This window comes from Rhagoletis zephyria, unplaced genomic scaffold, assembly GCF_001687245.7.
Source record: "Rhagoletis zephyria isolate East Lansing unplaced genomic scaffold, Rhagoletis_zephyria_1.1 Rzeph_scaffold_07692, whole genome shotgun sequence".
Lineage (NCBI taxonomy): Eukaryota > Metazoa > Arthropoda > Insecta > Diptera > Tephritidae > Rhagoletis > Rhagoletis zephyria.
This window is the reverse complement of record NW_016164774.1, coordinates 2,755-30,073: the sequence shown is the minus strand read 5'-3', so window position 1 is coordinate 30,073 and position 27,319 is coordinate 2,755. Positions and strand designations below refer to the sequence as shown.

The window sequence follows — 27,319 nt, the reverse complement described above, 5'->3', positions numbered from 1 at the left end:
TTGGTCGATGTGGCATGGTTTGACCCACATTAGGGTGGTCCAAAAAAAAGTGATGTCGGGATTTTAATGCTCTCACCCCCTAGGATTGTTCCATACCGAAAAAGTTGAACCCCTGTTATTTTTGCAAAAAATATTTAGAGGTCCCTCAAAGCGCTCAAAGTTTCCATGTATTTTATATGGGGAGAAAAATTTTTCTTTTGAAATAAAATTCTTGAAAATCGATATTATTCGATCGGAAAGCTTTGTTTCTCTTCGGGAGACTTTCAACACATAATACCGAATTGTTTATTTAACTAGGTTTTTACATTAACTATTTTTGTAGGGGCCCCTAAAAACTACAAAAAATGCCCATAAAAATCGCTGGTATTTAAAAATGGTAAAATAAAAATTTGGTTATTATTTTTTTTAGACTCCTGAAGAGAAACAAAGTTTTCCGATCGAAAAATATTGATTTTCCAGAATTCCATACCATTTCTACGAAAAATGGTTTTTTCCCATATAAAATACATGGAAAATTTGGAGCGCTTTGAGCGAACTCTTAATATTTTTTTGATTTCAATATAACAACAAATAGGGGTATAATTTTTTTTTGGTAAAGAACGATCCTAGGCGTTGAGAGCATTAAAATTCCGACTTTACTTTTTCACATGCATATTTGGGCCACCCTAATATACATGCATAGGCATACTTTTTTGCTTGCAAACCAAATTACTTAGTTAACACATCATTTTTTTTAATGAATTTCATTGCAATTCAACGATTGCTCATTTTTTTCGTGCTTATCATTCCAGCACCGCGTCAGCTTTCGCCTACGCTTGCCGCGACAGCCACACCACCAATCAGCATATCCAACATTGGCGACAGCAGCGATGAGCCGAAAACGCCACAAAATCCACCCAGAACGGATGAGGAAATCGGTGAGTGTTATGCCAGAAAATTCGAAATGCGACGCAAGCAAAAACCTCCTCCTCCGCTGCATACGCACCAAATCAAACCCAACTCCAAATCCATATCCCATTGCGGCAAAGCAACCGCCCTCCTTTCACAATATTCCCATCAATTTTGTCGCCATCATCATCAACGTTTTAGCGTTTTGAATGCAGATTTTGTTGTTCGTTTATGTTCGATTTTAACACATTACATAATTCGTCGCCTAAATTCGAAACTATTTAAGATGTCAATGCGATAATTTGCATTTTGATTGAATGATTACTAAAATACGAGTACTTACATGCATATCTTTGTATTTATTTTTCCCCCTTTCATTTTGGAAATCCATAAATTACCAATTTATAAAATTATGCGCCAAAATATATTTTTAAGTAAAATTATTTATTTTAACTAAATGGAATGCAAATTTATAATTTTTTGAATTGATTCGACTTATTTTGCATTTATATACATATTTGTTTTTTTTTTTTAAATAACATGGCACGTTGTTGTTGTTGCGCATGCTATGTAAACATATATATATATATATATAATATTTGTTGTTGTTGTTGTGTTTTCTACTATTTACTTATTTACTATTATCAACAGCCGCATACATACATATGTATCTACTAAGCTTCTAATACATACACATCCATACATACATAACTAATATGTACTACATAATACATTTTTTTTTTTTTATTATTTAAGCAATATTGCTCTGATTTCGCACAAACATACAAAAATAGTACAAAGAAAAGTATGTTTTTTTTCTTTCATTTATTTTTAATTTTTTCTACTCATTTCTGGGTTTGTTATTAACTCATAAATTAACCATACGGGTACCACAGCCACTGCGGCAGACGAAATGCTCGTGCATATAACCGATTACTCAAAACATGATATGTAACATTCATGTATACATACATATGTATAAATGTACGTACATTAGGGAGCATCACTTTCCATATAAAAATAAATCGGTACTTTTTTCTTTTCTATCGGAAATATAAAATTTATTGCATTTTATGACCTTCGCCAAAATATTTCGGTAAAATATTGCAATTTACGTGAGCTAGTCCTATTTGAAAATACCTCCAAAAATCTAGTTTTTTATAACTAAAATTAGTTTTTAAAAATATTTTTTCTAAAAAATCACCTCATATGATAGAAGAATGCAAGCTTAGAAGGGTTGCATAAAAATGTCTAAAAATTGTATCGAGGGCATCAAAGTAATAAGACTTTTTGAGTTATTTTCAAATCGGGCCAGATCACATACATCTTTTATTTTTCCAAAAAAATTTGGCATATGTCTTACTGCTGGTTTACCGAAAGCAATTTAAGTGAAAAATTATTTAAATTAAATTCAAATTTTTCAAAAAATATTTAATTAAATTCAAACAAAAAAAAACATGTTTCACTTAAATTGCTTTCGTGAAACTGGCTATTAATAAAAATATATATTTTTTTTTGAAGATTCACCCTAATGCACATATGTACATACATATGTATATTATGCATTTGTGCGCATGTTTATGCTAGCGGTTGCTAATAAAAATGCAAAAATGAGAATTGGATTAATACAACAAAATTTTTTTTGCAAATCTTTGCATTTTCCCGATTCGTTTATTGTTTTTCAATTATTATCATTATTTTTTATTATGCTTCCGTCTTATTTTAATCGGCGCAATTTCTTGTTATGTGAACAAGAAAAATTTCGTTACGTGGTATCAGTGCTTGCAAAAAGAATGCACATACTTACATACATAATACATACATACATACATACATACACACTGTGTACCGACACGTCGCACAGTGCCTCCCCTTCCATATAAAATGTGGGCACAAATAGGATTGTGGACGGATTTGAATGAACATTTGTTTCTTAATGAACTTGAGAGCGCTGAATTCAAAAATGCGCATTGGTTTTTGGATAACTTGCATGCCTCCACTGTAAATGCAGTTTTAAGTTGAAAATTTGGGTTTTTGTAGCATTTATATAGGTATTTACATATAATTCGCTCTATTTTAAAAAGAGAGGTGTCCAATGACAGGGCCTGGCCTGTAGATGTGCAGTAAAGTTTTAATTTTTTGAAAAGGGTTGCCACCTGTTACAAATTTTATTAAAATCAATTAATAAGTTCAATGAATTAGATATTACAATAAGGATATCAATTGAAATGGTTTTGAAAATGCTTTACTTCTAAAAGATACGTAGAAATGTTGCCACATGTTTAAAAGATCAAATTCAGTTTAATTAAGGGAATAAGGTCACTGTGAAATATGTATATCAATATGGATATCTGACACAAGAAAAAATTAGACATATTTACCAAGAAATAAGTGAAGAGTAAAAACATTCCTGAGTTAATTTAAGAGTCTAGTAATTTAAAAGGAATGTAATCAGAACACAACACTGATTGCTAATGTATGTATTTGTAATAAAATAACAAATATGATGTCGTAGACCTTTGGTTTGACTCAATTATTATTTTATTATTTGACTTTACACACAGGTGGCAACCCTCTTCAAAATATTTGTAAGCTGTAACCTTCTTAAACCTCCAACTACCATATGGTCATACCTATGCAATTCAATTACCTAATTCCCGTAGGTCGAATGGAATTTGATTTTTTAAACTGGTGGCAACCCTGCTGCATGTAGTTAAGAAATAAACCCTTTTTATCCACATTTCGATTGATACCAATATTTTAATAATTCATTTAACTCAATTAATTTGAATTAAACTTTTTAACAGGTGGCAACTCTAAAAAATAAACCTTTATTTTAAATCAAAAGGTCAAGCTTTTTAATCTGTCACCTCTTTTTTGAAAATCGAACGATTCGTGCGTCGTGGCGCTGACAAGAAATGAAAAAATTATTTTATGCATTAGCAAAAAACGCATTTCAAAAAGAGCAAAAAATTATCAGCTTTTTATTTTCTATTTTGCAAGCAAAAAAATCGTACTATTAGATAAACTAATAAAAAAACTTACTTTTGCATATATTTTTTATTCATTCCATTAACAGGTATATTCTGCACGTTACCGAAAATTTTGTAACCGGAAAATTTTGTTACCAAAAAATTTTACCTGTTCTTGTCACCGGGATGCGTGAGGTACGTTGGTAATGCAGTTAAAATATTCAGCAATTCAGCTATGCGGAATTGTGAAAATTCTGGCATTGCATATTTCACGGGGCAATACTTTGTTACTAGCTTATGAGATGGTAACAAAATTTACCGGTTACAAGAGTACACAGAATGCGAAATGGGTTTAAAAATTGACAGGAAATTTATTTACCGGTTACAAACTTTTTATTACCAGCGCAGAATAGGCCTGTTAGTATAAAATTAATTTACGTAACGTAACCTAATATATCGGCCAACGCAATATATTTTTCTTCAGGAATATTTTGATGGGGATTATGAGCTGAAAAGTTAAGTAAGAGTTAAGGCATTTGTCGATCCAATCGAATGATGATTCCAAATACTACTGGGTATTTAATATTTTCACACACAAAAGTCAGTCGGCATGGCATTGACGTTTTCATAATTGTATTTTTTTTTTTTCAGTCGTGTTTTGATGTGTGCTAAATTATTGTCTTCCAAAATTTTTACTTTAAAACATTTGGTTATGAAATTTTTGCATTTCACTCGCATATAATGAAAAGAATTCTGGACGATTTTATTTATAGCAGAAAACGACAAAATTTTAAACAAAAGTTGCAGTGAGTGCATTGCGGCATTTCTCAGCTAAAGTAGTATAGCTTATCAAAAAATTGTTGCATACACAATAAATGCGTATAGGATAACGGAATTTGTATGTATGTTTGTCTAAGTTTAATGCAAAAAAAAATTAAACAAAGCGTTCAAACTAAAGCGATAAGCTACAGAGCAAAAGAGCTGGGCGCAACGCTAAAAGTGACGACGACAAATTGAAAGGGCAGTTTTCTTTCTTTATATTTGCCAGCTGGCGATAAGCTTGGAAGGGTTTATGGCATTGCATTTTGTAGCGGCGGACGCATGCTGATTTTATGAGTTATTCGATATGAATTCCCTAAGTGGTTCTTTTTTTATTTTTATTTTTTTTTTATGCAACTGGTGAGAACTGGAGTTTTAGAATTTCGTTGATTAAAGTCAGTTGTGATTGCCGCATGAAAGCGAGTTGAATAGTACTTTTAAAGATTCTCAAGAAATATCGCGGAAGAGCTTTTCGAAAAAGAAAACCCAAAAAGTGTAAATATTTTTTCCATTTAAATAGTTTAGTAATGCGCGAGCGATCGTTGAATTTTCATCAAAAAAAAATAAAAATTAAGGTCATTTCAGAGTTAGGTAATTTTGTTAGTTTAAAGCAGCACAACAACAACAACAATAAATGCAAAGTTAATATCACATAACAAATAGTATTCGTCGTGCAGCAAGTATGCGTACGAAAATAGCAACGATAACAGCAACAACAACAACAACAACAACAACAACAAATCCCTGCAATCCGCTCAAAACTAAGCCACGTAGGTAGTTGTAGACCTCTCATCGACACATCATTTAAAGACTAATGCAATTTTGTTTTATCTTTCAAAAAAAAACTATTCTACGCACTTCATCGCTTCTGGCTAAGCGCAGAGCCTACATCGCTACCAGTATCCGAGCGGCTACGCTTCTTCACCAACCTCGCCGAGGCGGCCAACCGCAGCGCTTCCAATTCCTACACACGCAGCCCACCGCAGCGCTATCTCTCCACCGACCGCTGTGGCAGCGCCAACTCTTACACCAACCAAAATTCGTTCACATTCACGCCTCGCAGCAGCTATAACGGTAGCGGCAGCACTAGCAATAGCAGCGCCAGCGTCACGCCCACACCCATGGAGTGCTATTCGCCACCGCTATTGGAGCCACAACTTATTTCAATTAACGAAATCGATTCAGCGCTGCAGATGGAGGAGCATAACGACGATGAGTTGGTGGAAAGCGCATATAGGTCATCGCACCAGACTTCAGCATTCATCAAGTTGACCAAGTCAAGCTCACAAACATTACTACCATCGGTTTTGGCGCATCGCTTGGACATGTCCGCGCCAGCTCCTGCCATGGCGCCGACTGTAGCTATGACTTCGCCTGCTGCGCTAACGCCTGTTGCGCGCCGCATCAAAATGAAGAGCATTGGCAAGCTGCTTTTGCCGCAGACGTTCCTCAACAATGAGCGCAATTGCAATCAGCACAACAATAATAACAATAGCAGCAGCAACAACAACAACAACATGAGTGGTAGTCACATGATGGCTAACGGCAGCAACAACGACACCTGCGATAGCGAATGCAGCAGCATCGATTTGGGCAGCAAGCCACCGCCACAGCTCAAGAAAATTGGCAAAATAAAGTCACCATTCATTGAGAATTGCCTGCAGATGCAGCAGAAGCACCACCAGCTGAACTCGAAGTGCATGAAATATGATCACAAATCGACGCCGCACAACAACGCGCTCGCCGCGCTGGAAAATAATGTCGCCAATGGGGGTGGCGGTGGCGGTGAGCGCGACGTCAATTCGTTGCCGCTCAGCAAATCGCTTCAGAATGGTAATGCGGCACAGCTGGCGGCACGCGTGAACAGCAACGAGGACAACAATGCAGACTCTGGCAAGGAGAATAACTACTGCGACACACAGCATACAGCGCCGCTGTTAATACTTACACCAAGTGCCTCCTCTATTGGCGTGACAGAGCAAACGCGCTCGCCCGTGGTGGAGATGCGCAAGAAGTTTTCGCGCATAATGAGCAATGCTTCGTTGTCGGCGTTAATGTTACAGCGTCACACCACACACGCTGTTAGCGGCGCAAATGATAGCGGCAGCGCCGCCATCAAGTTAAACGGCAGTGCTAACAACAGCTGCAGCAGCAGCAGCAGCGCGCCTACAACGCCGCGCAACTCGATTATAGACGAAAAGTTTGCTAAGTACTTTGGACTCACATCCAACGCAGGCAGCCACAATCAGCGGGCGTCAACCGCAGCTGCAAACAATAAAGCAACCTCCAACGGCAGTGCGCGCCTACTGGACGCTGGCGAAAAGAGCGCTACGCTGCGGAGCGCGCCAAAGTATCCATCGCTACCGCCACCAGATTTTTGTCACACAATGAATGGCGCCTCCTTTGTGAGCGTACTAACGCCAATGGAAACCAGTAGTGCCGCGCACTCGACACCGCTTGAGGCGGTCAATCAGCATGTGCGTAGCAGCACGAATACACCATACTACACACCGCCTACGGCGAGCAGTTACGAGACTACCAACGGCAGCGCTGCTGGGCATGCGGCATTGAGCGTGACATCGACTACCGCGTCGCAAAGGCGCCGCGACATGGCGAAACGGCAGCGCGCCAACACAACTAACGTCACTTTCACGCCCACTTCAAGCGTTCAAGCGGCAACGAGTGCACAGGCGCATGCAGTTACACCGAGCGCAGGACGCGCGCGTGTATTGCGTGCGCGTGCGCTAACACTGACACATGGCGTACCGTTGCCGGAGGTAAAACGTTTTGAGGATATTGTGGTGACTAAAGAAGAATTTCAATTGGCGTCCAAAGAGTTTGAGCGTATATTCTTGGGTATCAATTGAGCGCGCAAGGAAGTGAGTTGAGCGCGCGTGTGCGCTGGTATGCAAAGAATGCTGATTAGTCAATGAGCAGAGTCAGAAAAGCAGTCTAGGCGTTGAATGTGGCGAACTGTGCGCCGACGACAGTGTGGAATGTTTTGCTTGCCAAAAGGATATAGAATTTAAAATTTATAATACATATATTGTTAAACTATTATTAAATTCAAAATTAAATCTATTTGCGAAATTCGAAAAATAGTGAAAAATTTATGATGCGAAAAACCAACAGCAGAAAGTAAAACCAAAAAAAGAAAAAACTGAAACAAAATCAAAATCAAAAAGCAAACAAAAACCATGAATTTGAAGTTGGCAAATTAGTAGCTGAGTTTTGTAGGGCAGGGCTATGTTTAGACGATGAAATGTGTGTGAAATTTTTAGGTATTCGTATTAGTTTGGTATCTGAATCCTCGCAAAAGATTTATTGTCGTACGATATAGTTTATTTCGAAGTCAAGTCACCTGCGCATGGTAGTTTAAAATGTAAAGTGAAATATTTTTTCACTGCGCTTTCGAACTCAATCGGACTACACCTAAAAGTATGCAATGCCTTTTTTGCGTAAAGCTTTTGATTCACGCGAAAATGTCACTTGGTTTCGTAATATGTACTCGTATATGGTTGGGCGTAAATGCGAATTTTCTATGTTTTGATTAAAACATTCTGAAAAGCATTGCTTTTTTCACAAATAGGGGCTTTTTGCTTCCTTTTATCCTGAAATTACTTAAAATTTTTCGTTTCACACGAATAAATTATTTATTTTTAAAATCTTTTTGTCGAAATTTGTTTTTTTTTTTTTTGTGAAAATATTAATCCTCTAAAATTTAACAAAACTTTTTTATTGCATACGTATGTGTGTATTAGAAAATTTTGTTGAAAAAAATTGATTTCATACATTTTTTGGAAATAGTAACGAAAAATTTTAAAAAGAAAATACTTTCCAAATTTATTAAAACTTGTTTTTTGTAAAAACTTAAATTAATTTAAACAAAAAGTTTTCTATTTATTTAAAAAAAATCGAAAAAATACATGCCCAATACTCGCTTGAAGAAATCGCTAATATTGCCACACAAAGAAATTTTTGCTTCAAAATTTTATATTTTGCTTCAAAATTTTATGTTTTGCGCTCATTACACTTAAACGAATCGCAAATATGTTTTAATGTACCATTAGAAAATTAGAAAAAAAAATGGTTTCGAAAAATTTCCACCAACAGGACTCTTGTCTTAGCGCTCTGCAATTGTATTTAGAGCGGAAGCAAGCGTCCAGGTGAAGCAAAAAAGTGAAATAGGGTTGGTCTACTCATTTGCTGTTGCAGACTACGAAAAAATATTTGTTTTTTATTAAATATTTTTTTCTTTGCGTTTGCTGCTATGCATTTTTTGATTAACTATTTCGACTACCACAACCTAAAGCCTTAAACGAAAAAAAAATAAATTTTACGAACTTGAGTGAAAATTTTGATAAACGCTTTAAGATTTCATTCATTTAATGTGAAGCGAATAGAAAATCCAATAAGGTAGCAATCGAGAAACATTTAATAAAACAAAATAATTTTGCTATGTAGTTATTACTAGCTAAATATGCGCGAGTGTTATCGAAATGCAACCATGTGTTAATTACTTAGATTGAAAAATATTAAGCTGAACGATTAAGAAAATGTTCTTGTACTTGTACACACATATTTGTAACGAAAAACGTTAAATATTATAAATATAATTATTACTTTTTTTTAGTTTTTTAGTGTTCTAGTAAATTGTCATTATTTAAAACTACTTCATAATTATAACTGATGTATTGTATTCTAAAAAAAGGCGCATAACAACTTTTGATGGGAGTATGCGTTAGCTGCTTTAGCGTTTTTTTTTTTAAAGACCTTAAACTCCTTATGCTGTGTTCAAATAGTCGGCTAAATTGAGTTATTAAATTTCGTGTTCACTCACAATAAATTTATGTAGATTAGTAATCTCACAGGCACATCATAGTAATTAACTGCCGTCAATTTTGAATTTTTATTATCTGTTTTAAAAATGAATTTTATTTCATTTTTTATTTGTCGCGTATTTAATCGGCATCCGCTATTTTATTTGAATATTTTTGCGTTTCTTAACCAAGTCTTACAGTTTTGAGTGATAACCTTTACTCAATATAATAATTTCAATTATTTGTTGTTTTTAAATTGAGTTCGTTTAATTTACCTTTAGTTTCCTAATCGTTCAATTTAGCTGGCCATCTGAACTTAGTATTATCCATAGAAAATTAAATTGGTTTTTAGATGCTTTATAAAGTAAATTAGCATTTAAAATTTTATTTTGGTATAAATTTGGCTGTCAGTGCATGTTTTGCTCAACTTCGTATGTGTAACATTTTTATTAACACTTTGAACGCACTTGTGCTTTAAAGCTTAGACATTCAAAGCACATTTATGTTCGCTTAAACTATTATTAAATTTAATTGATACCTAAAATGTTTACTAGTGCACAGACTTTAAAAAGAAGTGAATTTGCAAATAATAAAAAAATACGAATTTAAGCTCACTTAACGTAATGAAAAATAACTTAACGACTAATGCTTAACCCTTGGCAACACAGATTATAAATATGTATGTATACGCTGTGCAAGCTTATTTGTCAAATTATAACAAAAAAAAAAAAATCTAAATATATTTTTAAACCCCAAATACAAGTGAATTTAAGATAAACATACATATGCAAAGTCAACAAACTTTAAACATTACAACTGAAAATAATTTAAAATTAACTAGTTTATCTAATATTTGTTTTAATTGTATTGTAATGGTGTTAATAGACAAACCTAGCAGAATCTAACTTACCAGGTATCCACATATATATTTAACATACAACTTTGTCTACGAGTATTAAGTTTTTTTGTTTTGTAAATGCATTTAAACGCTTATTAATCACGGTTTTTTTTTATGCATAACTTTTTCAGTTTTTATGTTGCTCTCTGTATTGTTATTGTGTATGTATACATACGTTGCGCTTGTATGCGTCAAATGTTATTAAATTTGCGTTGTTGCTTTGTTCACTAACTATGGAAAATTCAAAAAACAAAAAAGTGCAACTTAATAACTACAAAAATTATGCCTTCATTTACATACAAACATACTACATGAAATGAAGTTTATAATTAGTAGTTGAAAAATATACTTATGAATATGAAATATTTTATGCGACCCTAATAAGTGCTGAATACTTATATTTACATACCTACATATATATACATAAATTACTAAATAGTTACATTCCTTTATACACAAATATTTACAGTTATTAATTTTAAATAATAATGCAGCATGAAAATCTGCTATTTAAGTTTTCAATTTTTAATTATTTTCTTTTTCGTTATTTACCTTAAAACTTTATTAGCTAGTAACTGATGTATATTTTATGTGCATATTAATCGATATTCAAGCGAAAATGTTAGCGAGTTGAAGTAAATAAATGATATGAAGTATTAAATTTAACAGATAAACTATTTTTTTGGTTTTTAAGATTTTTCGAATCTCAAAAAAATTGAGACACATTTTTGCAGACGTTTTTTATGAGACGAAATAACGGCAGTTTCATCAAATTAATAATAAAAATTTATAAACTGAATTAAATTTTTTTTAATGTACAAGATATACCTATCGTCGTTTAAAGTACAAAACCGCATATAAAAAAAAAAAATGCAAAACCGCGTATGTGAGGTTGCATAAATTATTTTCTAGAGTAAAAATACTCATATCTCAAAATGGTTCTCTCTTTTTTTATAAAGCAATCGCATTAATTAAGCCAAGAGCTTGTGTGAGCAAATCCAATTTTTGGCAAAAAATGTCAGTTACGCGGTTTTGCAGAGCAACGAAACGCGGTTTTGTACTTTAAACGACGATATGTATATGAAAAAAATACATAAAGATTAAAAAACAAATTAAGAAGAAAGAATAAATATCAAAACTACAAAAGGAATAAAGTGAAAAAAATTCATAGAAAAGTAAATGGAATAAAATATGAATAAAATAAAATAAAAATTGCGAAAAATTTAATTTAAAAAGATTTGAAATAAACAAAAAAGAAATGAAGTAAAGAATGAAGGAATAAAATGAAAATAAAACCGCAAATTATAAAAGGTCTATTAAAAATCATATAAAATATTAAATAACATATAATGAAAAATTAAAAAAAAATATTTGGGTAAAATAAAATGAAAACAAAATAAATTAAAACTAAATAAGCAATATAAAAGATAAAACAAAAGATATAAAATAATGAAATTTAAAATGAGAAAAACCATGGAATATACAAAGTATGAAAAAAACTAGTTATAATTAAAATAAAGCAATAAAACTACAATAAAATAAAATAAATTAAAATTAAAACCAAATAAAAAAAGGTTAAAAACAAAATAAAAATATAAAACAATAAAAAGCTACAAAATTAAAAAGAACCATGAAAATATATAAAAAACTTTTGTGGAATAAAATAAAATAAACAAGAATAAAATAAAATAAAAGAAAACCAAATAAAAAATAAAAAAGATGAAATAAAAATTATAAAATAATATAAATTTAAGGAGAGAAAAATCATACACTAACAGCCGGTTTCGCCAGTAATTTAAATGGAAAATGATTTTTTATTTTCTGCTAATTTCCATACAAAATTCAAAAAATTAAAATCATTTTTCACTTGAATTGCTTTCGTGCTTTTTTCAAGTAGGTTTCAAAATTTATCTGCCCTTCAAACACATTTTTTCCGAACAAAATTTGTGTTTAAAAGGAAATATAAGAAAACCATTAAATGAAATAAAATAAAATAAAATGACACAAAAATTTAGTAAAAATTAAATACGTTAAAATAAACTATCGCAAATAATAAAATATATGAAAAAGTTAAAATAAAAAAATGTGGGTGAAATAAAATAAAATGACAACCAAATAAAAAATATAAAGATTAAAAAAACAAAACCTATGAAAAATTATGAAATATGCAAAATATGAAAAATACGATTAACTTAAGCTAGCTAAAGNAAACCAAATAAAAAATATAAAGCAAAAAAAAAACTTAAAAACTAAAAATAAAAAAAAAACAAAACCTATGAAAAAATATGAAATATGCAAAATATGAAAAATACGATTAACTTAAGCTAGCTAAAGCATAAATAAATAAAAATGTCAACAAATGAAACGAAAAAAGTTTTATTGGCTTCTACTGATTTGTTCAACGCGTAAAAATCGGATAAATCAGCAGAAAACTTTAAAATATAATAAAATCGATTTGCAATACAAGCAAAACTGTTGGATTTTTTAGCGAACACTGGGTGAGCATTTAAATTAGTTGGCAGCCCTGGTCTGTGGCTACATATTCGCGCCAAGCATGTGTCATACTTTACTTTGCGCCTTAAAGTAGGCACTGATTATTAAGCAGCCATGCCAGCAATCACCTGCTGTACTATGCTGGTCGCCTGGTATTTTTCATGAATATCGACTAAGAAAAGTTTGCGCAACAAATTTTTTTTACCGATCGCGATCATCGATATCGTTCGATATAGACACATCGATGGATAATACTTACTATATGTATTATTAAAAAAGGAAACTGAAGATTAGAAAATGGCAAATGTTTAGCGATATTTCAGTGCTACACGCGTAAATATATACAATATTAACGCTACATTTCGTTCGAGAGGCACTTTTGCATGGGAAACCAATATTATGGATTTTGGCTTGAAGGTCATAACAGGAAAAATTCATATAATTTGGCATAATAAAAGTCGTGAGTAATTATTTTGAGTTTGTATGCATTTATTTTTTTTATTTTATTTACACGCATTAAATATTTTACAAATTTTGTTTTTAATTTTTTTGTATGTTAATAACAAAGCATGTGTTAGGAACTTACACATGTAAATGCAAGCCAACATCATTCTCAAGCATAATAAAGAACACCCTCTACACCATTCATCATTAAACATTACATTTCCTTTAATTATGATAAAATTTTCACCTTTCTCTTCCGCACAGCAGCTTCCCACCCACCAATAACAACTAAGTCGGCTTTCGAGCCGCCACCACCGCATGTTAAAGGCATACTAAAATCGAAATCCGGCTGTGTTGGCTTCATGCCCATGGACTTGAGTTCCGAGCTAAAGAATCGACTGAAGAGCTCAACACATGCCTCTGTATCGAATCTACGCAAATCGGCAACAATGCATGATGCCACGCGCACAAAACAAAGTGGCGAGGAGCACACTACCGCACCAAAACACGACGATGCACTCAGCCTGGTGCGTAACCTCTCGAATTTAGGGCGTCCACCAACGCTTGGTGCAGCAGGAGGCGGCAGCAGTGGCAGTGGTGATGGCGGCGGTGCTGCGGGCTTGAGAGCTGCTGCTGATACGATCGCGTCAACGTCGGAAGGTGAAAGTTCGGGCGGTCGTGAAATATCGGAAATAATTAAAAATAGCGCAGTTGCACGTCGACGCAAGCTGAATGATGGGTGAGTTGTCGCCGCTGCCTGTGGATTATAGCGAAATTTGCTTGCATTTTCTAAATACTCGTACATACATAGAGTACTTGATACCGAAATTGAAACTAACTGCACTGCATTGCTGAAATGATGATTATTAACTCGTTCCGACTTACATATACATACATACATATTTTTAATTGAGTTATTTTAATCTTAGTTTTAAGTATAATATATACATATGTATGTGTGTATGTGCATACTTTTGCTTTCATACTAAATGTATGTATGTATGTACACATTCAGAGTACATGCATTTAAGTAAAAAATACAATATTTGTCAAATTTTTTGCTACATATAAATCTTCTAATGTAAATTTCAATATATACGTATGTAGTATGTATTTGTGCGAGTGTGTGTGTGATTAAATAAGGCCCTAATTCATTTGTGACATACCTAAGACGAGCTATTTGGCATGTGTGTTAATAAAAATAATAAAATTAAACTTTTGTACGTCATTCGTTTTCGTTTCACACTATTTTTTATATGAACATTTTACCCTATAATAGTTATGACTAACCGCTAGAAAAGTAAATACATGCCTTGTATGTAATTTCTAAATATCTCTCATTTTGCTGCTAATTTAATAAATACATATATTGCTTAAGATTAACATAAAACGTACTATAATAATAAAAGAAAATGTTTTAATATAAAATCGCAAAAAATATTTTTGGCACTAATTTAGTAATTACTGAAATAGGTATATATATTTACATACATACGAATTAATACATATTTGGATGTATATAATTATAATTAAATGCACATGAATTATTGCAAATTAGCTGCCAGCTGCAGGAATCGGAAATGACTATATACAGTTGTCCACAAAATAATAGGAGTGCGATATTTTGACCAGTTTTGGCTATTTGTCTTTTGTTTATTTAATGTTTATTGTTTTTTTATAAAAGCCTAGCTGGCTATACAACAAACACCATATAAATTCAGATTTTAAACTTTGTATAAAAATTATAAAAATTTTGCAATTTTTCACCCAAATTTCAAACTTTTTAATCAGAATCTTTAGAAAAAATTCTGGTATGCAGTTTTGTAGCACATTCAATTCTAGTCTGAAGAAGTGCAAGTTTCAAGCGGCTAAAAAATTCCGTTGATTTTTGGCAATTTTTTTGCTGGCAGTGTCCTCCATATAAAAGAAAATTGTCGACATACTTTGTATGGAAAAAACGTGAAACACCTTTAACCAAAAAAATTCTCAAAAATCAACGGAATTTTTTAGCCGCTTGAAACTTGCACTTCTTCAGACTAGAATTGAATGTGCTACAAAACTGCATACCAGAATTTTTTCTAAAGATTCTGATTAAAAAGTTTGAAATTTGGGTGAAAAATTGCAAAATTTTTATAATTTTTATACAAAGTTTAAAATCTGAATTTATATGGTGTTTGTTGTATAGCCAGCTAGGCTTTTATAAAAAAATAATAAACATTAAATAAACAAAAGACAAATAGCCAAAACTGGTCAAAATATCGCACTCCTATTATTTTGTGGACAACTGTAAATTTATTTATTTTTTGCTGAGGTTATTGAGCCTCTGTTTAAAATATGTCACTTGACCTGCTTGATGCGCAAGTTTTCTTCTAAATAATTGAAAATTCTGTAACGCAAAAATTTTGAATTTCTAGTCTGCAACATGAGCTGCACTTCTAAACAAACGCCTTCAAGCAGAGATTTTTCGATAAGATCTACCCTTTGGAAGCTGTATTAGAACATTTTCCAATAGTCCTGCCATATGAAGACAACGGAGGAAATGTGTTTTCAAATAAATGGAGCACAAATAAAAAGAAGAAAAATAAATGACTGCAGGGTCTAGGAATAGTTGTGCCAAGCAGGCTTGCAACTCTGCCCTTTCCACACGAAAAAATCCCCTTTTCATAATTTTAGCGGCGGGTTTTGTTGGTCTATATAATTTTTTCTTTTGTATTTAATATATCATTTTTAATAATTTAAGCACTTTTGTGAAACATTCTGGAATTCTAGAATATGAAGCTTATCTAAACAAAATACACCCGCCCATCCTGTCAAGAACTGATACACCCACGCTTCTCCAGATTTTAATCAAATTTTAATTCATAGCAGATTTTAGTTTTTTTTTGGTAATTGACAAATAATTGAGCACTTCTTTGGCTTATCTACAGTCTAACAAAAATAACAAAATTAACTAGTTCCACGAACAAAACGAACATAAGAAACCAATTTTGTGCAATAAATAATATAAAAATTAATATAAAGAACTATAATTAAATATCTTAAAAGCATACATTTCAATACATATGTACATAGTCACAAAGCTACAAACATATTTTCTAAACTTAACTAACAACAGCATTTGTACATTTTGCCGATTTTTCAAAAAACATAAACTATGCCAAAGCCCGTTATTTACAATCTTTTGTTTTTTGCTCAAAATCAGCAGCTACCTAGCTAAGGTGAAACCAACAGCAAAATTTTGGCCGTATCAATTTAAGCCACAACAACCACCTCCACAGCACGAACAAACTTGAACAATGCTTAAAATGTAACATAAGCCTGAAATGACAATGCCTAAACGTTCTTTGCGAGTCCTATACGAAAAATAAGTTTTCGATTTTTTCACGCTTAAAATAAATGAATATAAAAAATACCATTGTATGTGTAAACTAATTATTGTAAGAGTTTATGCAAATACATATAATGTAAAAAATTAAGGTTTTTAATATTAATTTGGATCATTTTATCTATTCTGTTATGTGTTANCACGACGGTTAACACATCTTGTGAATCCCCTAACTATGTAAAAAATGAAGGTTTTTAATATTAATTTGGATCATTTTATCTATTCTGTTATGTGTTACTGAGCTACTGATTTGCGTAAATACTGTTTTCGATTTACGAAGAAATAATAAAAGCTAACCTTTTTCGAAAAAATATACAAAATTGTGTTTTAATAGTACCTACATACGGTACATACATATGTACATAATTGCCTTCCAAAGCGTTGTTTAACTATTTTCTTTTTATAACTAACCTGCTGTAGCTAACTTGAATAAGTAAGCATGTAAGTTGTATGTAAAACTGAAGAAAGGGAATTATGAATTGTATAAGTAAACATTAGATTATTTAAGTGTGCATTCCTATATTGTAGCATACTTAATCATTAATTATACATACATATGCGTGTGGTAGACTAACATTTTCTCAGTTTTTGGCAAAATTAAAATTTAAGTTGCCTGTATTACATATCGATACCTGAGTGGAAGATCGACCTGTCTCGAAACGCCCTATCTCCGAAAACTTTGAAAGAACGCAAGAAGATAGAGTATTTTTCAGTAAAATTCAGAAGTAGGGCGTTCTTGAAAAGTTTTCTGAGATAGATAAATAATCGATTCAATTATAAACGTGTACGTAAACACGTCTGTGTTCGTATGGAATGGTAGCTTATGTCGAGAAGCTGGCTTTAGTATGATGCGGCATTCCCTTTTTATCTAAACCACACGGAATTTTTTGATGAGACTTAATAAGAATATTGACTATTGAATATTGATAAAAATATTGACTTGAGAGTATCGGAACTATTTCTTGCGCGTTTATTTGTCAAAAGTTACTTATCGAATAACAGATGAACATACCATTTAAGGCAAAAATCCCGTATATGTATGACATGCACCACGAAGATCGAACGCATGGGCTCCACCCGAATTTGATGAAACCTCGGCCTCAACTGGCATATTCGTCGGTGATTGTGTAGATGTCACCGATAGCAACGTAGTGAATTCGCAATATGGTGGCGTGCATTCCCCATCATATATCACTTGCTGTGAAATAGTTGTTGAATCTTCAAGCTGCAAAGACTCAGTATCAACATATTCTGAATTCAACTGTTGCACCAAATCCCCGTATTCCCTATTGTGTGGCGTAAATTTCCCATCATCTATCACTTGCTGTGAAATAGCAGTTGAATCCTCAAGCCCCAACGATTCAGTATTAACATTAATATAATCTGCTAAATTAGGCCCAGATTCTGAGTTTAACTGTCGCACCAAATCAACATATTCTCTATTCGCTAACTCCTCGGTATTCTGTGTGTTTCGAAGTGTATTAGCTTGCGTTTGACTTAATGGTTGCATTTGCACAATATCAGAAGGTGTTGAGTCAACTGTTGTACCATGCAATTCTGCCATTACAGCTTCTAAATCCATTACAGTTGAAATTATTGATCGCTGTGCGAACGCCTCGTTGGGCACTGCATTATGGTTTTCGTCTTCACTCAGTTCATTGGCATCGCATTGTTGCTCTTCAGTCTGTCGGCTTTTTTCCTCTTGCTTCCGATCATATTCCCAGACTTCTAGTCGCATCAAATTTTCTTTTTTGCGCTCACACCATTCCCTTTCCCGCTGCTTACGTATCTCCATGTCACTATAAAGGCACACATTTTTATGTCGTTGCACTGCTTTAACTAAAAGCTTTTGCGTTTTTTCCTTTGTCCAGCGTTGTATGCGTCCTTGCCGTGTGAACTGGTCGACAAAGTCTTGCACTGGATTCCATCGATACATTAACACTCGACAGGGCAAGCGCATGCATAATTCTTTCAGCCCATCCTCATCGATTTCGCGCTCCAAATCTTCACGTGTGGGTATCTGATGAAAGTAAAACGATTAAAAATTTATTGTTAGAAATGATGCGCAAATTGTAAATGAGTACTCACAAAATCCTCGACAAACATTTTATATATGCCTGGATTTTCTCGCCGTATTTCCTCGTTAATCCCATATTCTTCGTACACTTTTTCGGCCGTAAGGTCCTCCAAGCGAAATATCATGTTATTTATATCCATTTAAGGATTTTAAAAATTACACAAACTGCTAGTAAACAAACAAAAAGAGATTGTATTTTCCATTCTCGAATGAAGATTAATTTTGACATTTTGTTGTGATTCTTCTATTTTCCTGTCATACGCAATTTTAATTTAGTCCCGTTTCCGGTAGTGCATTTGGTCCCAAACGCGATTCCGGTTTCCTTTACCGTAGAATCACAACGCCTGCGAACAGCGAACAGCGAACTCACCACTCACCACAACGAAATTCCTGATGTCAAAATTAGAAGAGCCGCCGGCATATGAAATTAACACAGCCAATGCGAAGTGAGAAGTTTCCTCGGCGGCGTTTCGTGGCAATATATTTATTTCTATCGCTCTGCTGGGCGATAGTGCCAGTATATGCCAAAGGTGGCCGTATGCTTTTGTTTTTTTCTTTCAAAGATTTAGAAGAAAACAACATATAACACGAATTATATTTGTTCGTTGAAATATATGCGTAAAATGTGGCGCCATCACCAAATTCGCAGATCTTCGTTGGTTGCCGAGTATTGTGTTCCAAGCATTAGCGCATTTGGTCCCAAACCGATTCATTTTTTACAGTTTGTGGAACGTGGAACGTAATGCATTCCTGTTTGCGTGTAATGTCAAATCGCTGATAAATGTCAAATGCCAAGCAAACAGCCGCCGAAAGTTTCAAAACAAAGCGCGTCGATACCAAAATCATCCGCTTAAAAACAAATAAATGAGTGTTAAAGTTGAAATTTACTCTCCGCAATAAATAAATACAAATTTACATGTTCCGAATGCCGGCTTTGGCATATTTGTTGATTCGTTGCACCAAACGAAGGTGAGAGCCGGCATTGACTTGAGCCAGCATAGCAAGCAGCGACGTCTTGGTGGTAGCTATTGGAGCTCTAAACAAACAGCTGTGGAGTGGAGCGTTGAAGTGGGTTTTCAGCCAAGAGCAAAGCAGCTCGGTATACAAAACAAATGCATATTTATGTATGCGCTATTGACAATTCCAAACGAAAACAAACGATGTCTGGTTTTGGCTGCGGCCGTTTGGTTGATGAAGCAGGCAGCAGTTGCTGAGGCGTACATTTTCAGTTCCCTTTTGATTTTGTGCTTGAGTCAAGTTGAAACGTTTGTTGGAGCAGGTAGTGCGATCGCGAGTTTATGTTTCGAATTTTCATTATAAAATATTTATATTTTTAACGCGTATATTATAGTTGTGATACAGTGCATTCGTATTGTATTGTAAAATGATTTTAACTATTTAAGTGTGAAGTTTTTATAAAATTTGATTTAACTGCTATCGCGAAAGCCCACAAAATAAACAGAACGCAGCCGGCTGCAGGGCGTCCAATTTTGGGTACCTGCCTATCTACATACTTGCTACATTAATTTCACGATTCGCATCGTTGACCAAAACAAGGGTCGTCGCGTTGCTTGGAGCGTTGCGGGTAACACATATTGTTGAATGTAGTTCCGCCGTTTTTTATGACCATAAAAGTGTATAATGAAATTTTGAATAAGTGAGTTAAAAGTGGAGCAGCAAATGTTCATTACAAAGTTTTAATAAATGAGATATGAAAACTACAGTTAATTAGCGACAAGAATAATTGAATTGTTTTTGAAAAATTCTCATTAATATCAACAAATAAATAACGCGCCGCAGTGACGGCAGTTATAATCAATTAAATATGCAACGCGTAAACGCCTAAAGATCTTAACAGTGCATAAGTAACTCCGATTTACTAGCTATTTTTAAACAAAACTTATATTTGCAACTTCGGCTAAANATTGATTTACTAGCTATTTTTAAACAAAACTTATATTTGCAACTTCGGCTAAAGTGGAAACTAAAGGTTAGTAATCTTATATTAGTCATAATTATTTTTGAAAATAAAAAAAAGTTTTGTACCTAGATATTTACTTTATGCTAGTGCACTCATATATACAATACCCTCTATATGTAATTAGCTTCTGATAAGAGAATACACTTCTGACTTGACTTTCAACGATGATTTAAATGGTAATCTTATATAAATAGCATATTTAAGATGAAAGTAGAATTTAGGACTTCAAAGTAAAAAATAACATCAGAGATGTCAATTAAGTTACAGTTGAGCTTAAACATCTGAAACTAGTTTTTAAAAACACTTAACCCCCTTTTACTAAATATTTATTTAACTTGTTCGAAAAAAAATAATGTCGCTAGGGATTAATATGTTATTGCTAGTGATTTTCTAATTTTCATGGTATCAGAACTTCGGCTCTCCATGCATTGTTTGCCTTCGTTATGACAACCTTGATACCTGCTTACATACATACCTACATATGTATATACTTAAATGTTTACGTATGGTTTAAGCGCTTGATTGATTAAGCGCTTGTTTGATAGACAAAAAAATCCATTTTTCTCTAATTTACTTGCAGCGACATTTGAGGCCAGGAGAGTAGAAGTGGCCTAAACCAAACAATTTTTTTTTGTACTTACCGACTTAAAATATCTCAAATGTGATGTTGATTATTCCTTAATTTTCAGATACAGAGCTGCTTAACGTACCATCAAATTAGGGAATAAGCGACCTTTACTTATTTTAAAATTTATCACATTTGAAACTACATATATGTCGTTTAGGAAGTTAAGTAAAAAAAAAATATATCGATGGCTGAGTGGAAGATCGACCTATCTCGGCAGCCAGTTCAAAAACGCCCTATCTCAGAAAACTTTTCAAGAACGCCCTACTTCAGAATTTAATTGAAAAATGACTTATTTCAGCTTTATATTGAAAAACACCCTATCTCAGAATTCGGTTCAAAAACGCCCTATCTCAAACGAAAATACATTGAAAATAAGCTGAGATAGGGCGTTTCTGAATCGACAGCTGAGATAGGGCGTTTTTCAATCAAATTCTGAAGTGGGGCGTTCTTGAAAAGTTTTCTGAGATAGAGCGTTGTTCAAAAATTTTCTGAGATAGGGCGTTTTCGAACTGGCTGCCGAGATAGGTCGATCTTCTACTCAGCCATCGATATATACATATGTATATTTGTGGCTTAGGCCATTTCTGATCTCATGGCCTCATTTGATGGTTAGTGAAACACGTTTTTTTTTTTTCATCACCATATATGGGCATGATTTTATTTGTAAGTGTCTGGACATGCAATATCTTGATGTTGTAGACCACTGTATACTGTATGCTCTACTTTTTTTAGCGACATTCTTAAGTCCTTCCCAGTTTGTTTAGGCCCGCAATTGCTGTCGAAAAACTTAACCAACAAAGGTCACCAGAAATTGCTGTTTCCAAGGGGTATAACCGAAGGGAAAGTGGTTTTAGCTGATCGAATTTAAGAATATATTGCCGAAATCACTGCAAAATGCATGAACATGTAGTTTTGGAACTAATTAGTACTAAATACATGTTCCCACAAGGTACAGCTCCATATGCCCGAAATTGTCGAATCGGTGTGTACAAAATTCTGTGTTCATCGGGCCAAAGTGAGGCTTGCGCTCGAGGCTCATCTTTACAAGTTTTTTTTTCTCCAGTAAGCTCCACTGCTATTGTTATAAATAGAAGCTCCTCCAATTCTAACGCAAATAACCAATCGATCTTAAGAGCAACAAAACTATGTAACTAAATTCTTGAAAATATTTTTGCACTTATTCCTAGGTGGTTTTTCTATTTTTAATAAACAAAAGTATGAAAAGCACCAGAACCCAATCTTTAAAATACCTGAAATTTTTTGTACTAATTAAACCTGAAGTTATGCAAGCGACTGTAAATTAACATTTTGATAAAAATGGAATGTACATAAGTATGTACACACATATGTATGTGCATACGTAAGCATAAAAAACTGGAAATGTGAGAATTTATTTTGAAAAATATGTGCAGTGTAAAATATTATGCTGCATTGTCAACCTTTTTGCCAACTTAATTTGAATATTTTGGAAGTTTTTTTTTTATGGCTTTAGCGTATGTAGTCTTTACCGTTGTGATTGTGGTATGTGAAATAGCTGGAAGTAAATATAGATTCAAATATCCAGAGATGCAATTTTTTTCTAAAATATGTATGTAAATATTTATTGTAGATATTTTTTATTCTGTTTTGTTTGTTGTTAATTGAAATCACACAGTCTTTTGATGCCTGCTAGCATATTATCTTGTTTGGAAATAATAGTTGGGCTTTATTTTTTTTCTGGTATTAATTGCACAGCAAGTAAATATTTAAAAACCTATATACATTTCTTCTCGTTATTCCTCAAAAAAAAGGCGCCTATAATGAATAATTCCGTGCGTCAGTTGACCGATTAATTTAGCTTTCATTTTCGTAGAAGACGCAAGCGAGGCGAGATTTAAATGAATTTGCATATTTCGTATTGAAAGATGGTTTGTTTACATTTCTTGAACTATTTCCTTACCTCAGCTTTATTGTTGCACCAGGTCGGTTACCAGCAAGCAAAGTGATGAAGGCATTGAAAGCATAAGTAGGTAATAAAAAGTAGAAATTTATTGAAGATAAACTAAAAGTTAATACAGACGCATAAGTATACAAGAAACTTAAAGAAATGTAAAAGAGATAATAGTAAAAACATAAATTATAAGAAAAACGAACCATACGATTTATGTATAGAAAATTTATGTATAAAGCTTTTGATCTCAACCGTCAAATGACAGTGGCGCCGAGGGTTTGTAAGCTACCTGAAAGTGTTAATGACTCTTAATATCCATATAATGACCGCTTAAAGTAAAAAAGAAGAGCAAAAAAAAGTGATTTAATTTAAATAACAACAAAAATACTTGAACTTGAATATTTTGTGGGCCTCCAATGAAGGCCTTAGAAAATATCAATAATAAAAGTGGGATTACAGCATTTGAATACTTTTATTTGGTATTGTAAATTCTAATGGTTTGCCCATTGTATTTTAATGCGCAACGCACTTGGTCTCTGATGACTCAATGCTGTTGACAAAAGGAAAAAGAGTTTGCATTCAAAATTTTTTCGGATGCTCGTGTTGCAGTCCAACAATTTATTAGTCAGCTCTACCTTCTGATTTCTACCCTAACGGTCCGGATATTGTAGCCGTTTCAACAGCTGCCTGCCCATACCTCAATATCCCTAATGAGTGTCCGGCATGTGGAGATTCCCCCACGACACCAACCATCTCTTCACATTCCAGCTCAATCCCACTCAACTAACACCCCTCTACCTTTGTTACGACACCGTTGTTGTTGTTGTTGTTGTCGGAAGTACTTATAGATGATAATTTCATAAAAACTAAATCGGCCTAATCCGGCCATGATTTTTGGTATGTAAATACATAATTGCATATACCAAAAACTACCAATATACTGAACCACTGAATTATGCGGAATTAGCTAACCTTCTTATTACCTAATGATTGTTTTTTTTTTGAATGGCTCAAATTTTATAAGTATAAACACTTAACTATAAATTCTGGCAACTTTCTTAAAAGCACTTTTTGTTTTTCGAAATACTAATTTCTGATAACGGGGAGGTCTTGGGTTATTCCTATTTTTGTTTTAGCAATAGGTTTTCTAAAAATTAATTTAAATTAAAAAATATATTTTTCTTTTTAAACATTTATAAACTAAAAATTTACTTAAAAAAGACAAAACAAATATAAATAAAATGAATTTCTAAAAATTCAAAAAAATATTTAGATAAGGAAAAGAAAATCAAAACAGAAAAAGCAAAAGTTATAAAAATTTAATGAATTAGAATTTTTTTAAACAAAAATCTAAAAATTAAATTAGAAAATAAAACAAGCTTTTAAAAATTAAATACATGTAATCAAATATTTTTCTTTTAAAAATAATAATACAAAAAAATTAAGTTGAATAAGAATAAAAATAAACAGAAAATTAAAATAAAGAACAAACCAGTAGTTTAAAAACATTTTTTTTATTGACATGCTTTTATTAGTGGTTAATGAAATAATCGACCCGCGCACCACCGAACGGCAAAATTTTTCCATTTCCATTTATGTAATAAAAGTTCTAAATATGAAACGTATCGGACCATAAATACGAAGTTTTCAAATATCTCGACCCCCGCGCTACCTAGCGGATTAATTCTTCTTTCCCATTGCTTTGTCGTCGGGTTCTAAGCTAAGTTTAATGTTTCAAGTGTCCAGCTCATCGAAAAGTTGGTTAAAAATTTATTGCAAGATTTTACTAGACGCAGGTGAAACATGATAAAGGCTTGTAAAATGGAAAAAAATACATATGTATGTAAATTGAGTTAAAAAAAAATTAAATTAGATTGAGAAAAATATATGTACATGTTTTTCTTTTTAAAACAAAAACACAAAAATTAAAGGAAAATTTAATTAAAAAAGGGGAAAAATCGACTGCTCGAGAATTCGAACCTTTCATCTCTTGAATGTCACGCCAGCGCTTTGTTCACTTGGCCATTCAGAACTGTAACTGCATAAATATTCTCGAAAAAAAATTCCGAACCTTTCTGCATTGATAGCCTAATAAAGAAATAGAAATAAATCTTTCTACCGTTTGGTTAACGACTGTCTTACGAAGCATTGTGATTGTTGAAAGATGCAGCTTTCAGTTTTTTCGAAGAATGACACCTCTATTTCAATCGCACACAGGCTACTCTACTAAGTAAACTGCCGTTAAAAAGCGTACGTGACTTTTCTTTCGCTTTTCAGTGCTTGTCCGCCGAATTCCACGACCCTAAGGCTTTACAGCTTACCGATATAAAGCTTTGCACCTGATTTCCAAAATATTCTTTAAATGTCTTACACATTTCTTACTATAACCGCTTGACGGTCAAGCCCAAGTCTTAAAATTTCTGTAATGAAAGCTATTTAGATCCCAAAATTCAGTGGCGAGTTTATTACATTTAAAAACAATTACTTATCATTTACACGTTGTGTTCATACTTATATACTAAGTATATAAAGTTGTATTCATTTAAAATATCTCTCCTTAGCTTTCCAACGACATTTGTTTACTTTCATTTTCCTCCACATCAGTTTAAAATCAAACGTGCATTGACCTAAAAAGGCCTAGCTAGAATAAACAAGCGTATTTATTTACGCTTTAGATTAGTAATATGTATGCTCTGTGTATGAGGAAACAAGCTTCTCTGAAATGCGCCTGTGGAAGCATAGTACCAAATAAAGATCGAAAACGATAAGATTCAATATGGCTCGTGTAAAACTATTTGCTGCATATAAACTTATGAATGTATTATACATGCATGCATATGTATGTATATCTGGAGATGTATGTGCATAGGTATGTACTATACATATGCACCTACTTATATAGATATACATATGTGCATTAGACTGCATCACTCCCCATACAAAAAAAAGATCGGTACTGTTTTCCATTAGAGTTATAAAATCTATTAAGTATATTTTAAGACTTCCACCAAAATATTTCGGAAGAATATTAAGATTTACGTGAGCTGGACCGATTTGAAAATACCTCAAAAAATAGAGTTTTTTATGAATAAAAATAGTTTCTAAGAGATTAAAAAAAACATCTTCCCAAATGACCAAACGGTTTAAGCTTAAAAGATTTGCATAAAAATTAAAAAAAAATTTTTTTTTTTTAAATTTCAATGAAATTAAAAATCGTAGTAATGAGATTTTTGATGCTTTTTTTCAACATTTTTCAAAGATTGGTATAAGAAAACCTTGAATAACTGAACCCAAACTACTCCGATTTAGACTTGTGAGATAGCATTGGAAAAGTATTTTCTCACTCTTTTTATTTCTTTGCTAATAAACTCATTCAAAGGACGAAAGAGCGTCATTCCAAGTTGAATTAAAATGTGTTGGCATATGAAAAAAAGGGACGTGAATGAGGTTTTTACAGAAATAAAAAGAATGGGAAAATACCTTTCTACTGAGACTTCATAAGCCTAAATCAGAATAGGTTTGGCTAAGTAATTTAGTTTTTCGTAAATAAATCTGGGAAAAAAGTTAAAAAAAACCGCATCAAAAATCTCATTATTACGATTCCGTTGAAAAGATTTTTAAATAAATTTATGTAGGTTTTGTAAGCTTAATCTGTTTTATCATCTGAGGGGATTTTTTTCCAAAAAGTTCTTTAAGAAACTTTTTTTATTCATAAAAAACTCCATTTTTGGAAGTATTTTCACATCGGTCCAGCTCACGTAAATCTTAATATTTTTCCGAAATATTTGGTGGACGTCTTCAATATAATAAATTTTTTTCTAATTAAGACGGAAGACCCGCAACTTTTTTTTGGTGATGCAGTCTAATGTACATACATCGAGGGTCAATATTCAATACCCTCTCTCTGCAATTTTTATAAACAAATTGTTTCTCATATTCAAACATATTTTGAAATCCAATAGCAAACTTAAATAGAAACAGATA

The 27,319-nt window shown here is 32.9% G+C and overlaps 3 protein-coding genes and 1 long non-coding RNA gene across 5 annotated transcripts; 2 read left to right on the top strand and 2 right to left on the bottom strand.

Annotated features, from left to right (window-relative positions):
- The first annotated feature begins 752 nt into the window (after positions 1–752).
- On the top strand, positions 753–16,852 carry LOC108374414 (uncharacterized). The gene is made up of 3 exons (XM_017630397.1): positions 753–917; positions 13,599–14,073; positions 16,537–16,852. The coding sequence occupies exons 2-3, from the start codon at positions 13,697–13,699 to the stop codon at positions 16,625–16,627; spliced, it is 468 nt and encodes a 155-aa protein (XP_017485886.1). The 5' UTR covers positions 753–917; positions 13,599–13,696; the 3' UTR covers positions 16,628–16,852.
- Positions 4,541–7,773, top strand: LOC108374413 (probable serine/threonine-protein kinase DDB_G0276461). Its single transcript, XM_017630396.1, has 2 exons — positions 4,541–5,449; positions 5,562–7,773. The coding sequence occupies exons 1-2, from the start codon at positions 5,362–5,364 to the stop codon at positions 7,544–7,546; spliced, it is 2,073 nt and encodes a 690-aa protein (XP_017485885.1). The 5' UTR covers positions 4,541–5,361; the 3' UTR covers positions 7,547–7,773.
- Positions 8,587–10,175, bottom strand: LOC108374415 (uncharacterized). The gene is made up of 2 exons (XR_001849042.1): positions 8,711–10,175; positions 8,587–8,680 (listed from the first exon to the last, which is right to left on the bottom strand). It is a non-coding gene; the product is annotated as an uncharacterized LOC108374415 (long non-coding RNA).
- A 48-nt stretch (positions 16,853–16,900) lies between the features above and the next one.
- On the bottom strand, positions 16,901–18,974 carry LOC108374412 (uncharacterized). Of its 2 annotated transcripts, XR_001849041.1 has the most exons (3): positions 18,808–18,974; positions 17,660–18,739; positions 16,901–17,587 (listed from the first exon to the last, which is right to left on the bottom strand). XR_001849041.1 is itself a non-coding variant. In XM_017630395.1 (2 exons), exons 1-2 carry the CDS (start codon positions 18,934–18,936, stop codon positions 17,735–17,737), a joined length of 1,134 nt encoding a protein of 377 aa, XP_017485884.1. In that variant the 5' UTR covers positions 18,937–18,974; the 3' UTR covers positions 17,625–17,734. The 2 variants fall into 2 exon arrangements, 1 of the variants encoding a protein (XP_017485884.1); XM_017630395.1 differs by lacking the exon at positions 16,901–17,587 and having other exon boundaries at positions 17,625–18,739.
- Between the last annotated feature and the right edge of the window lie 8,345 nt (positions 18,975–27,319).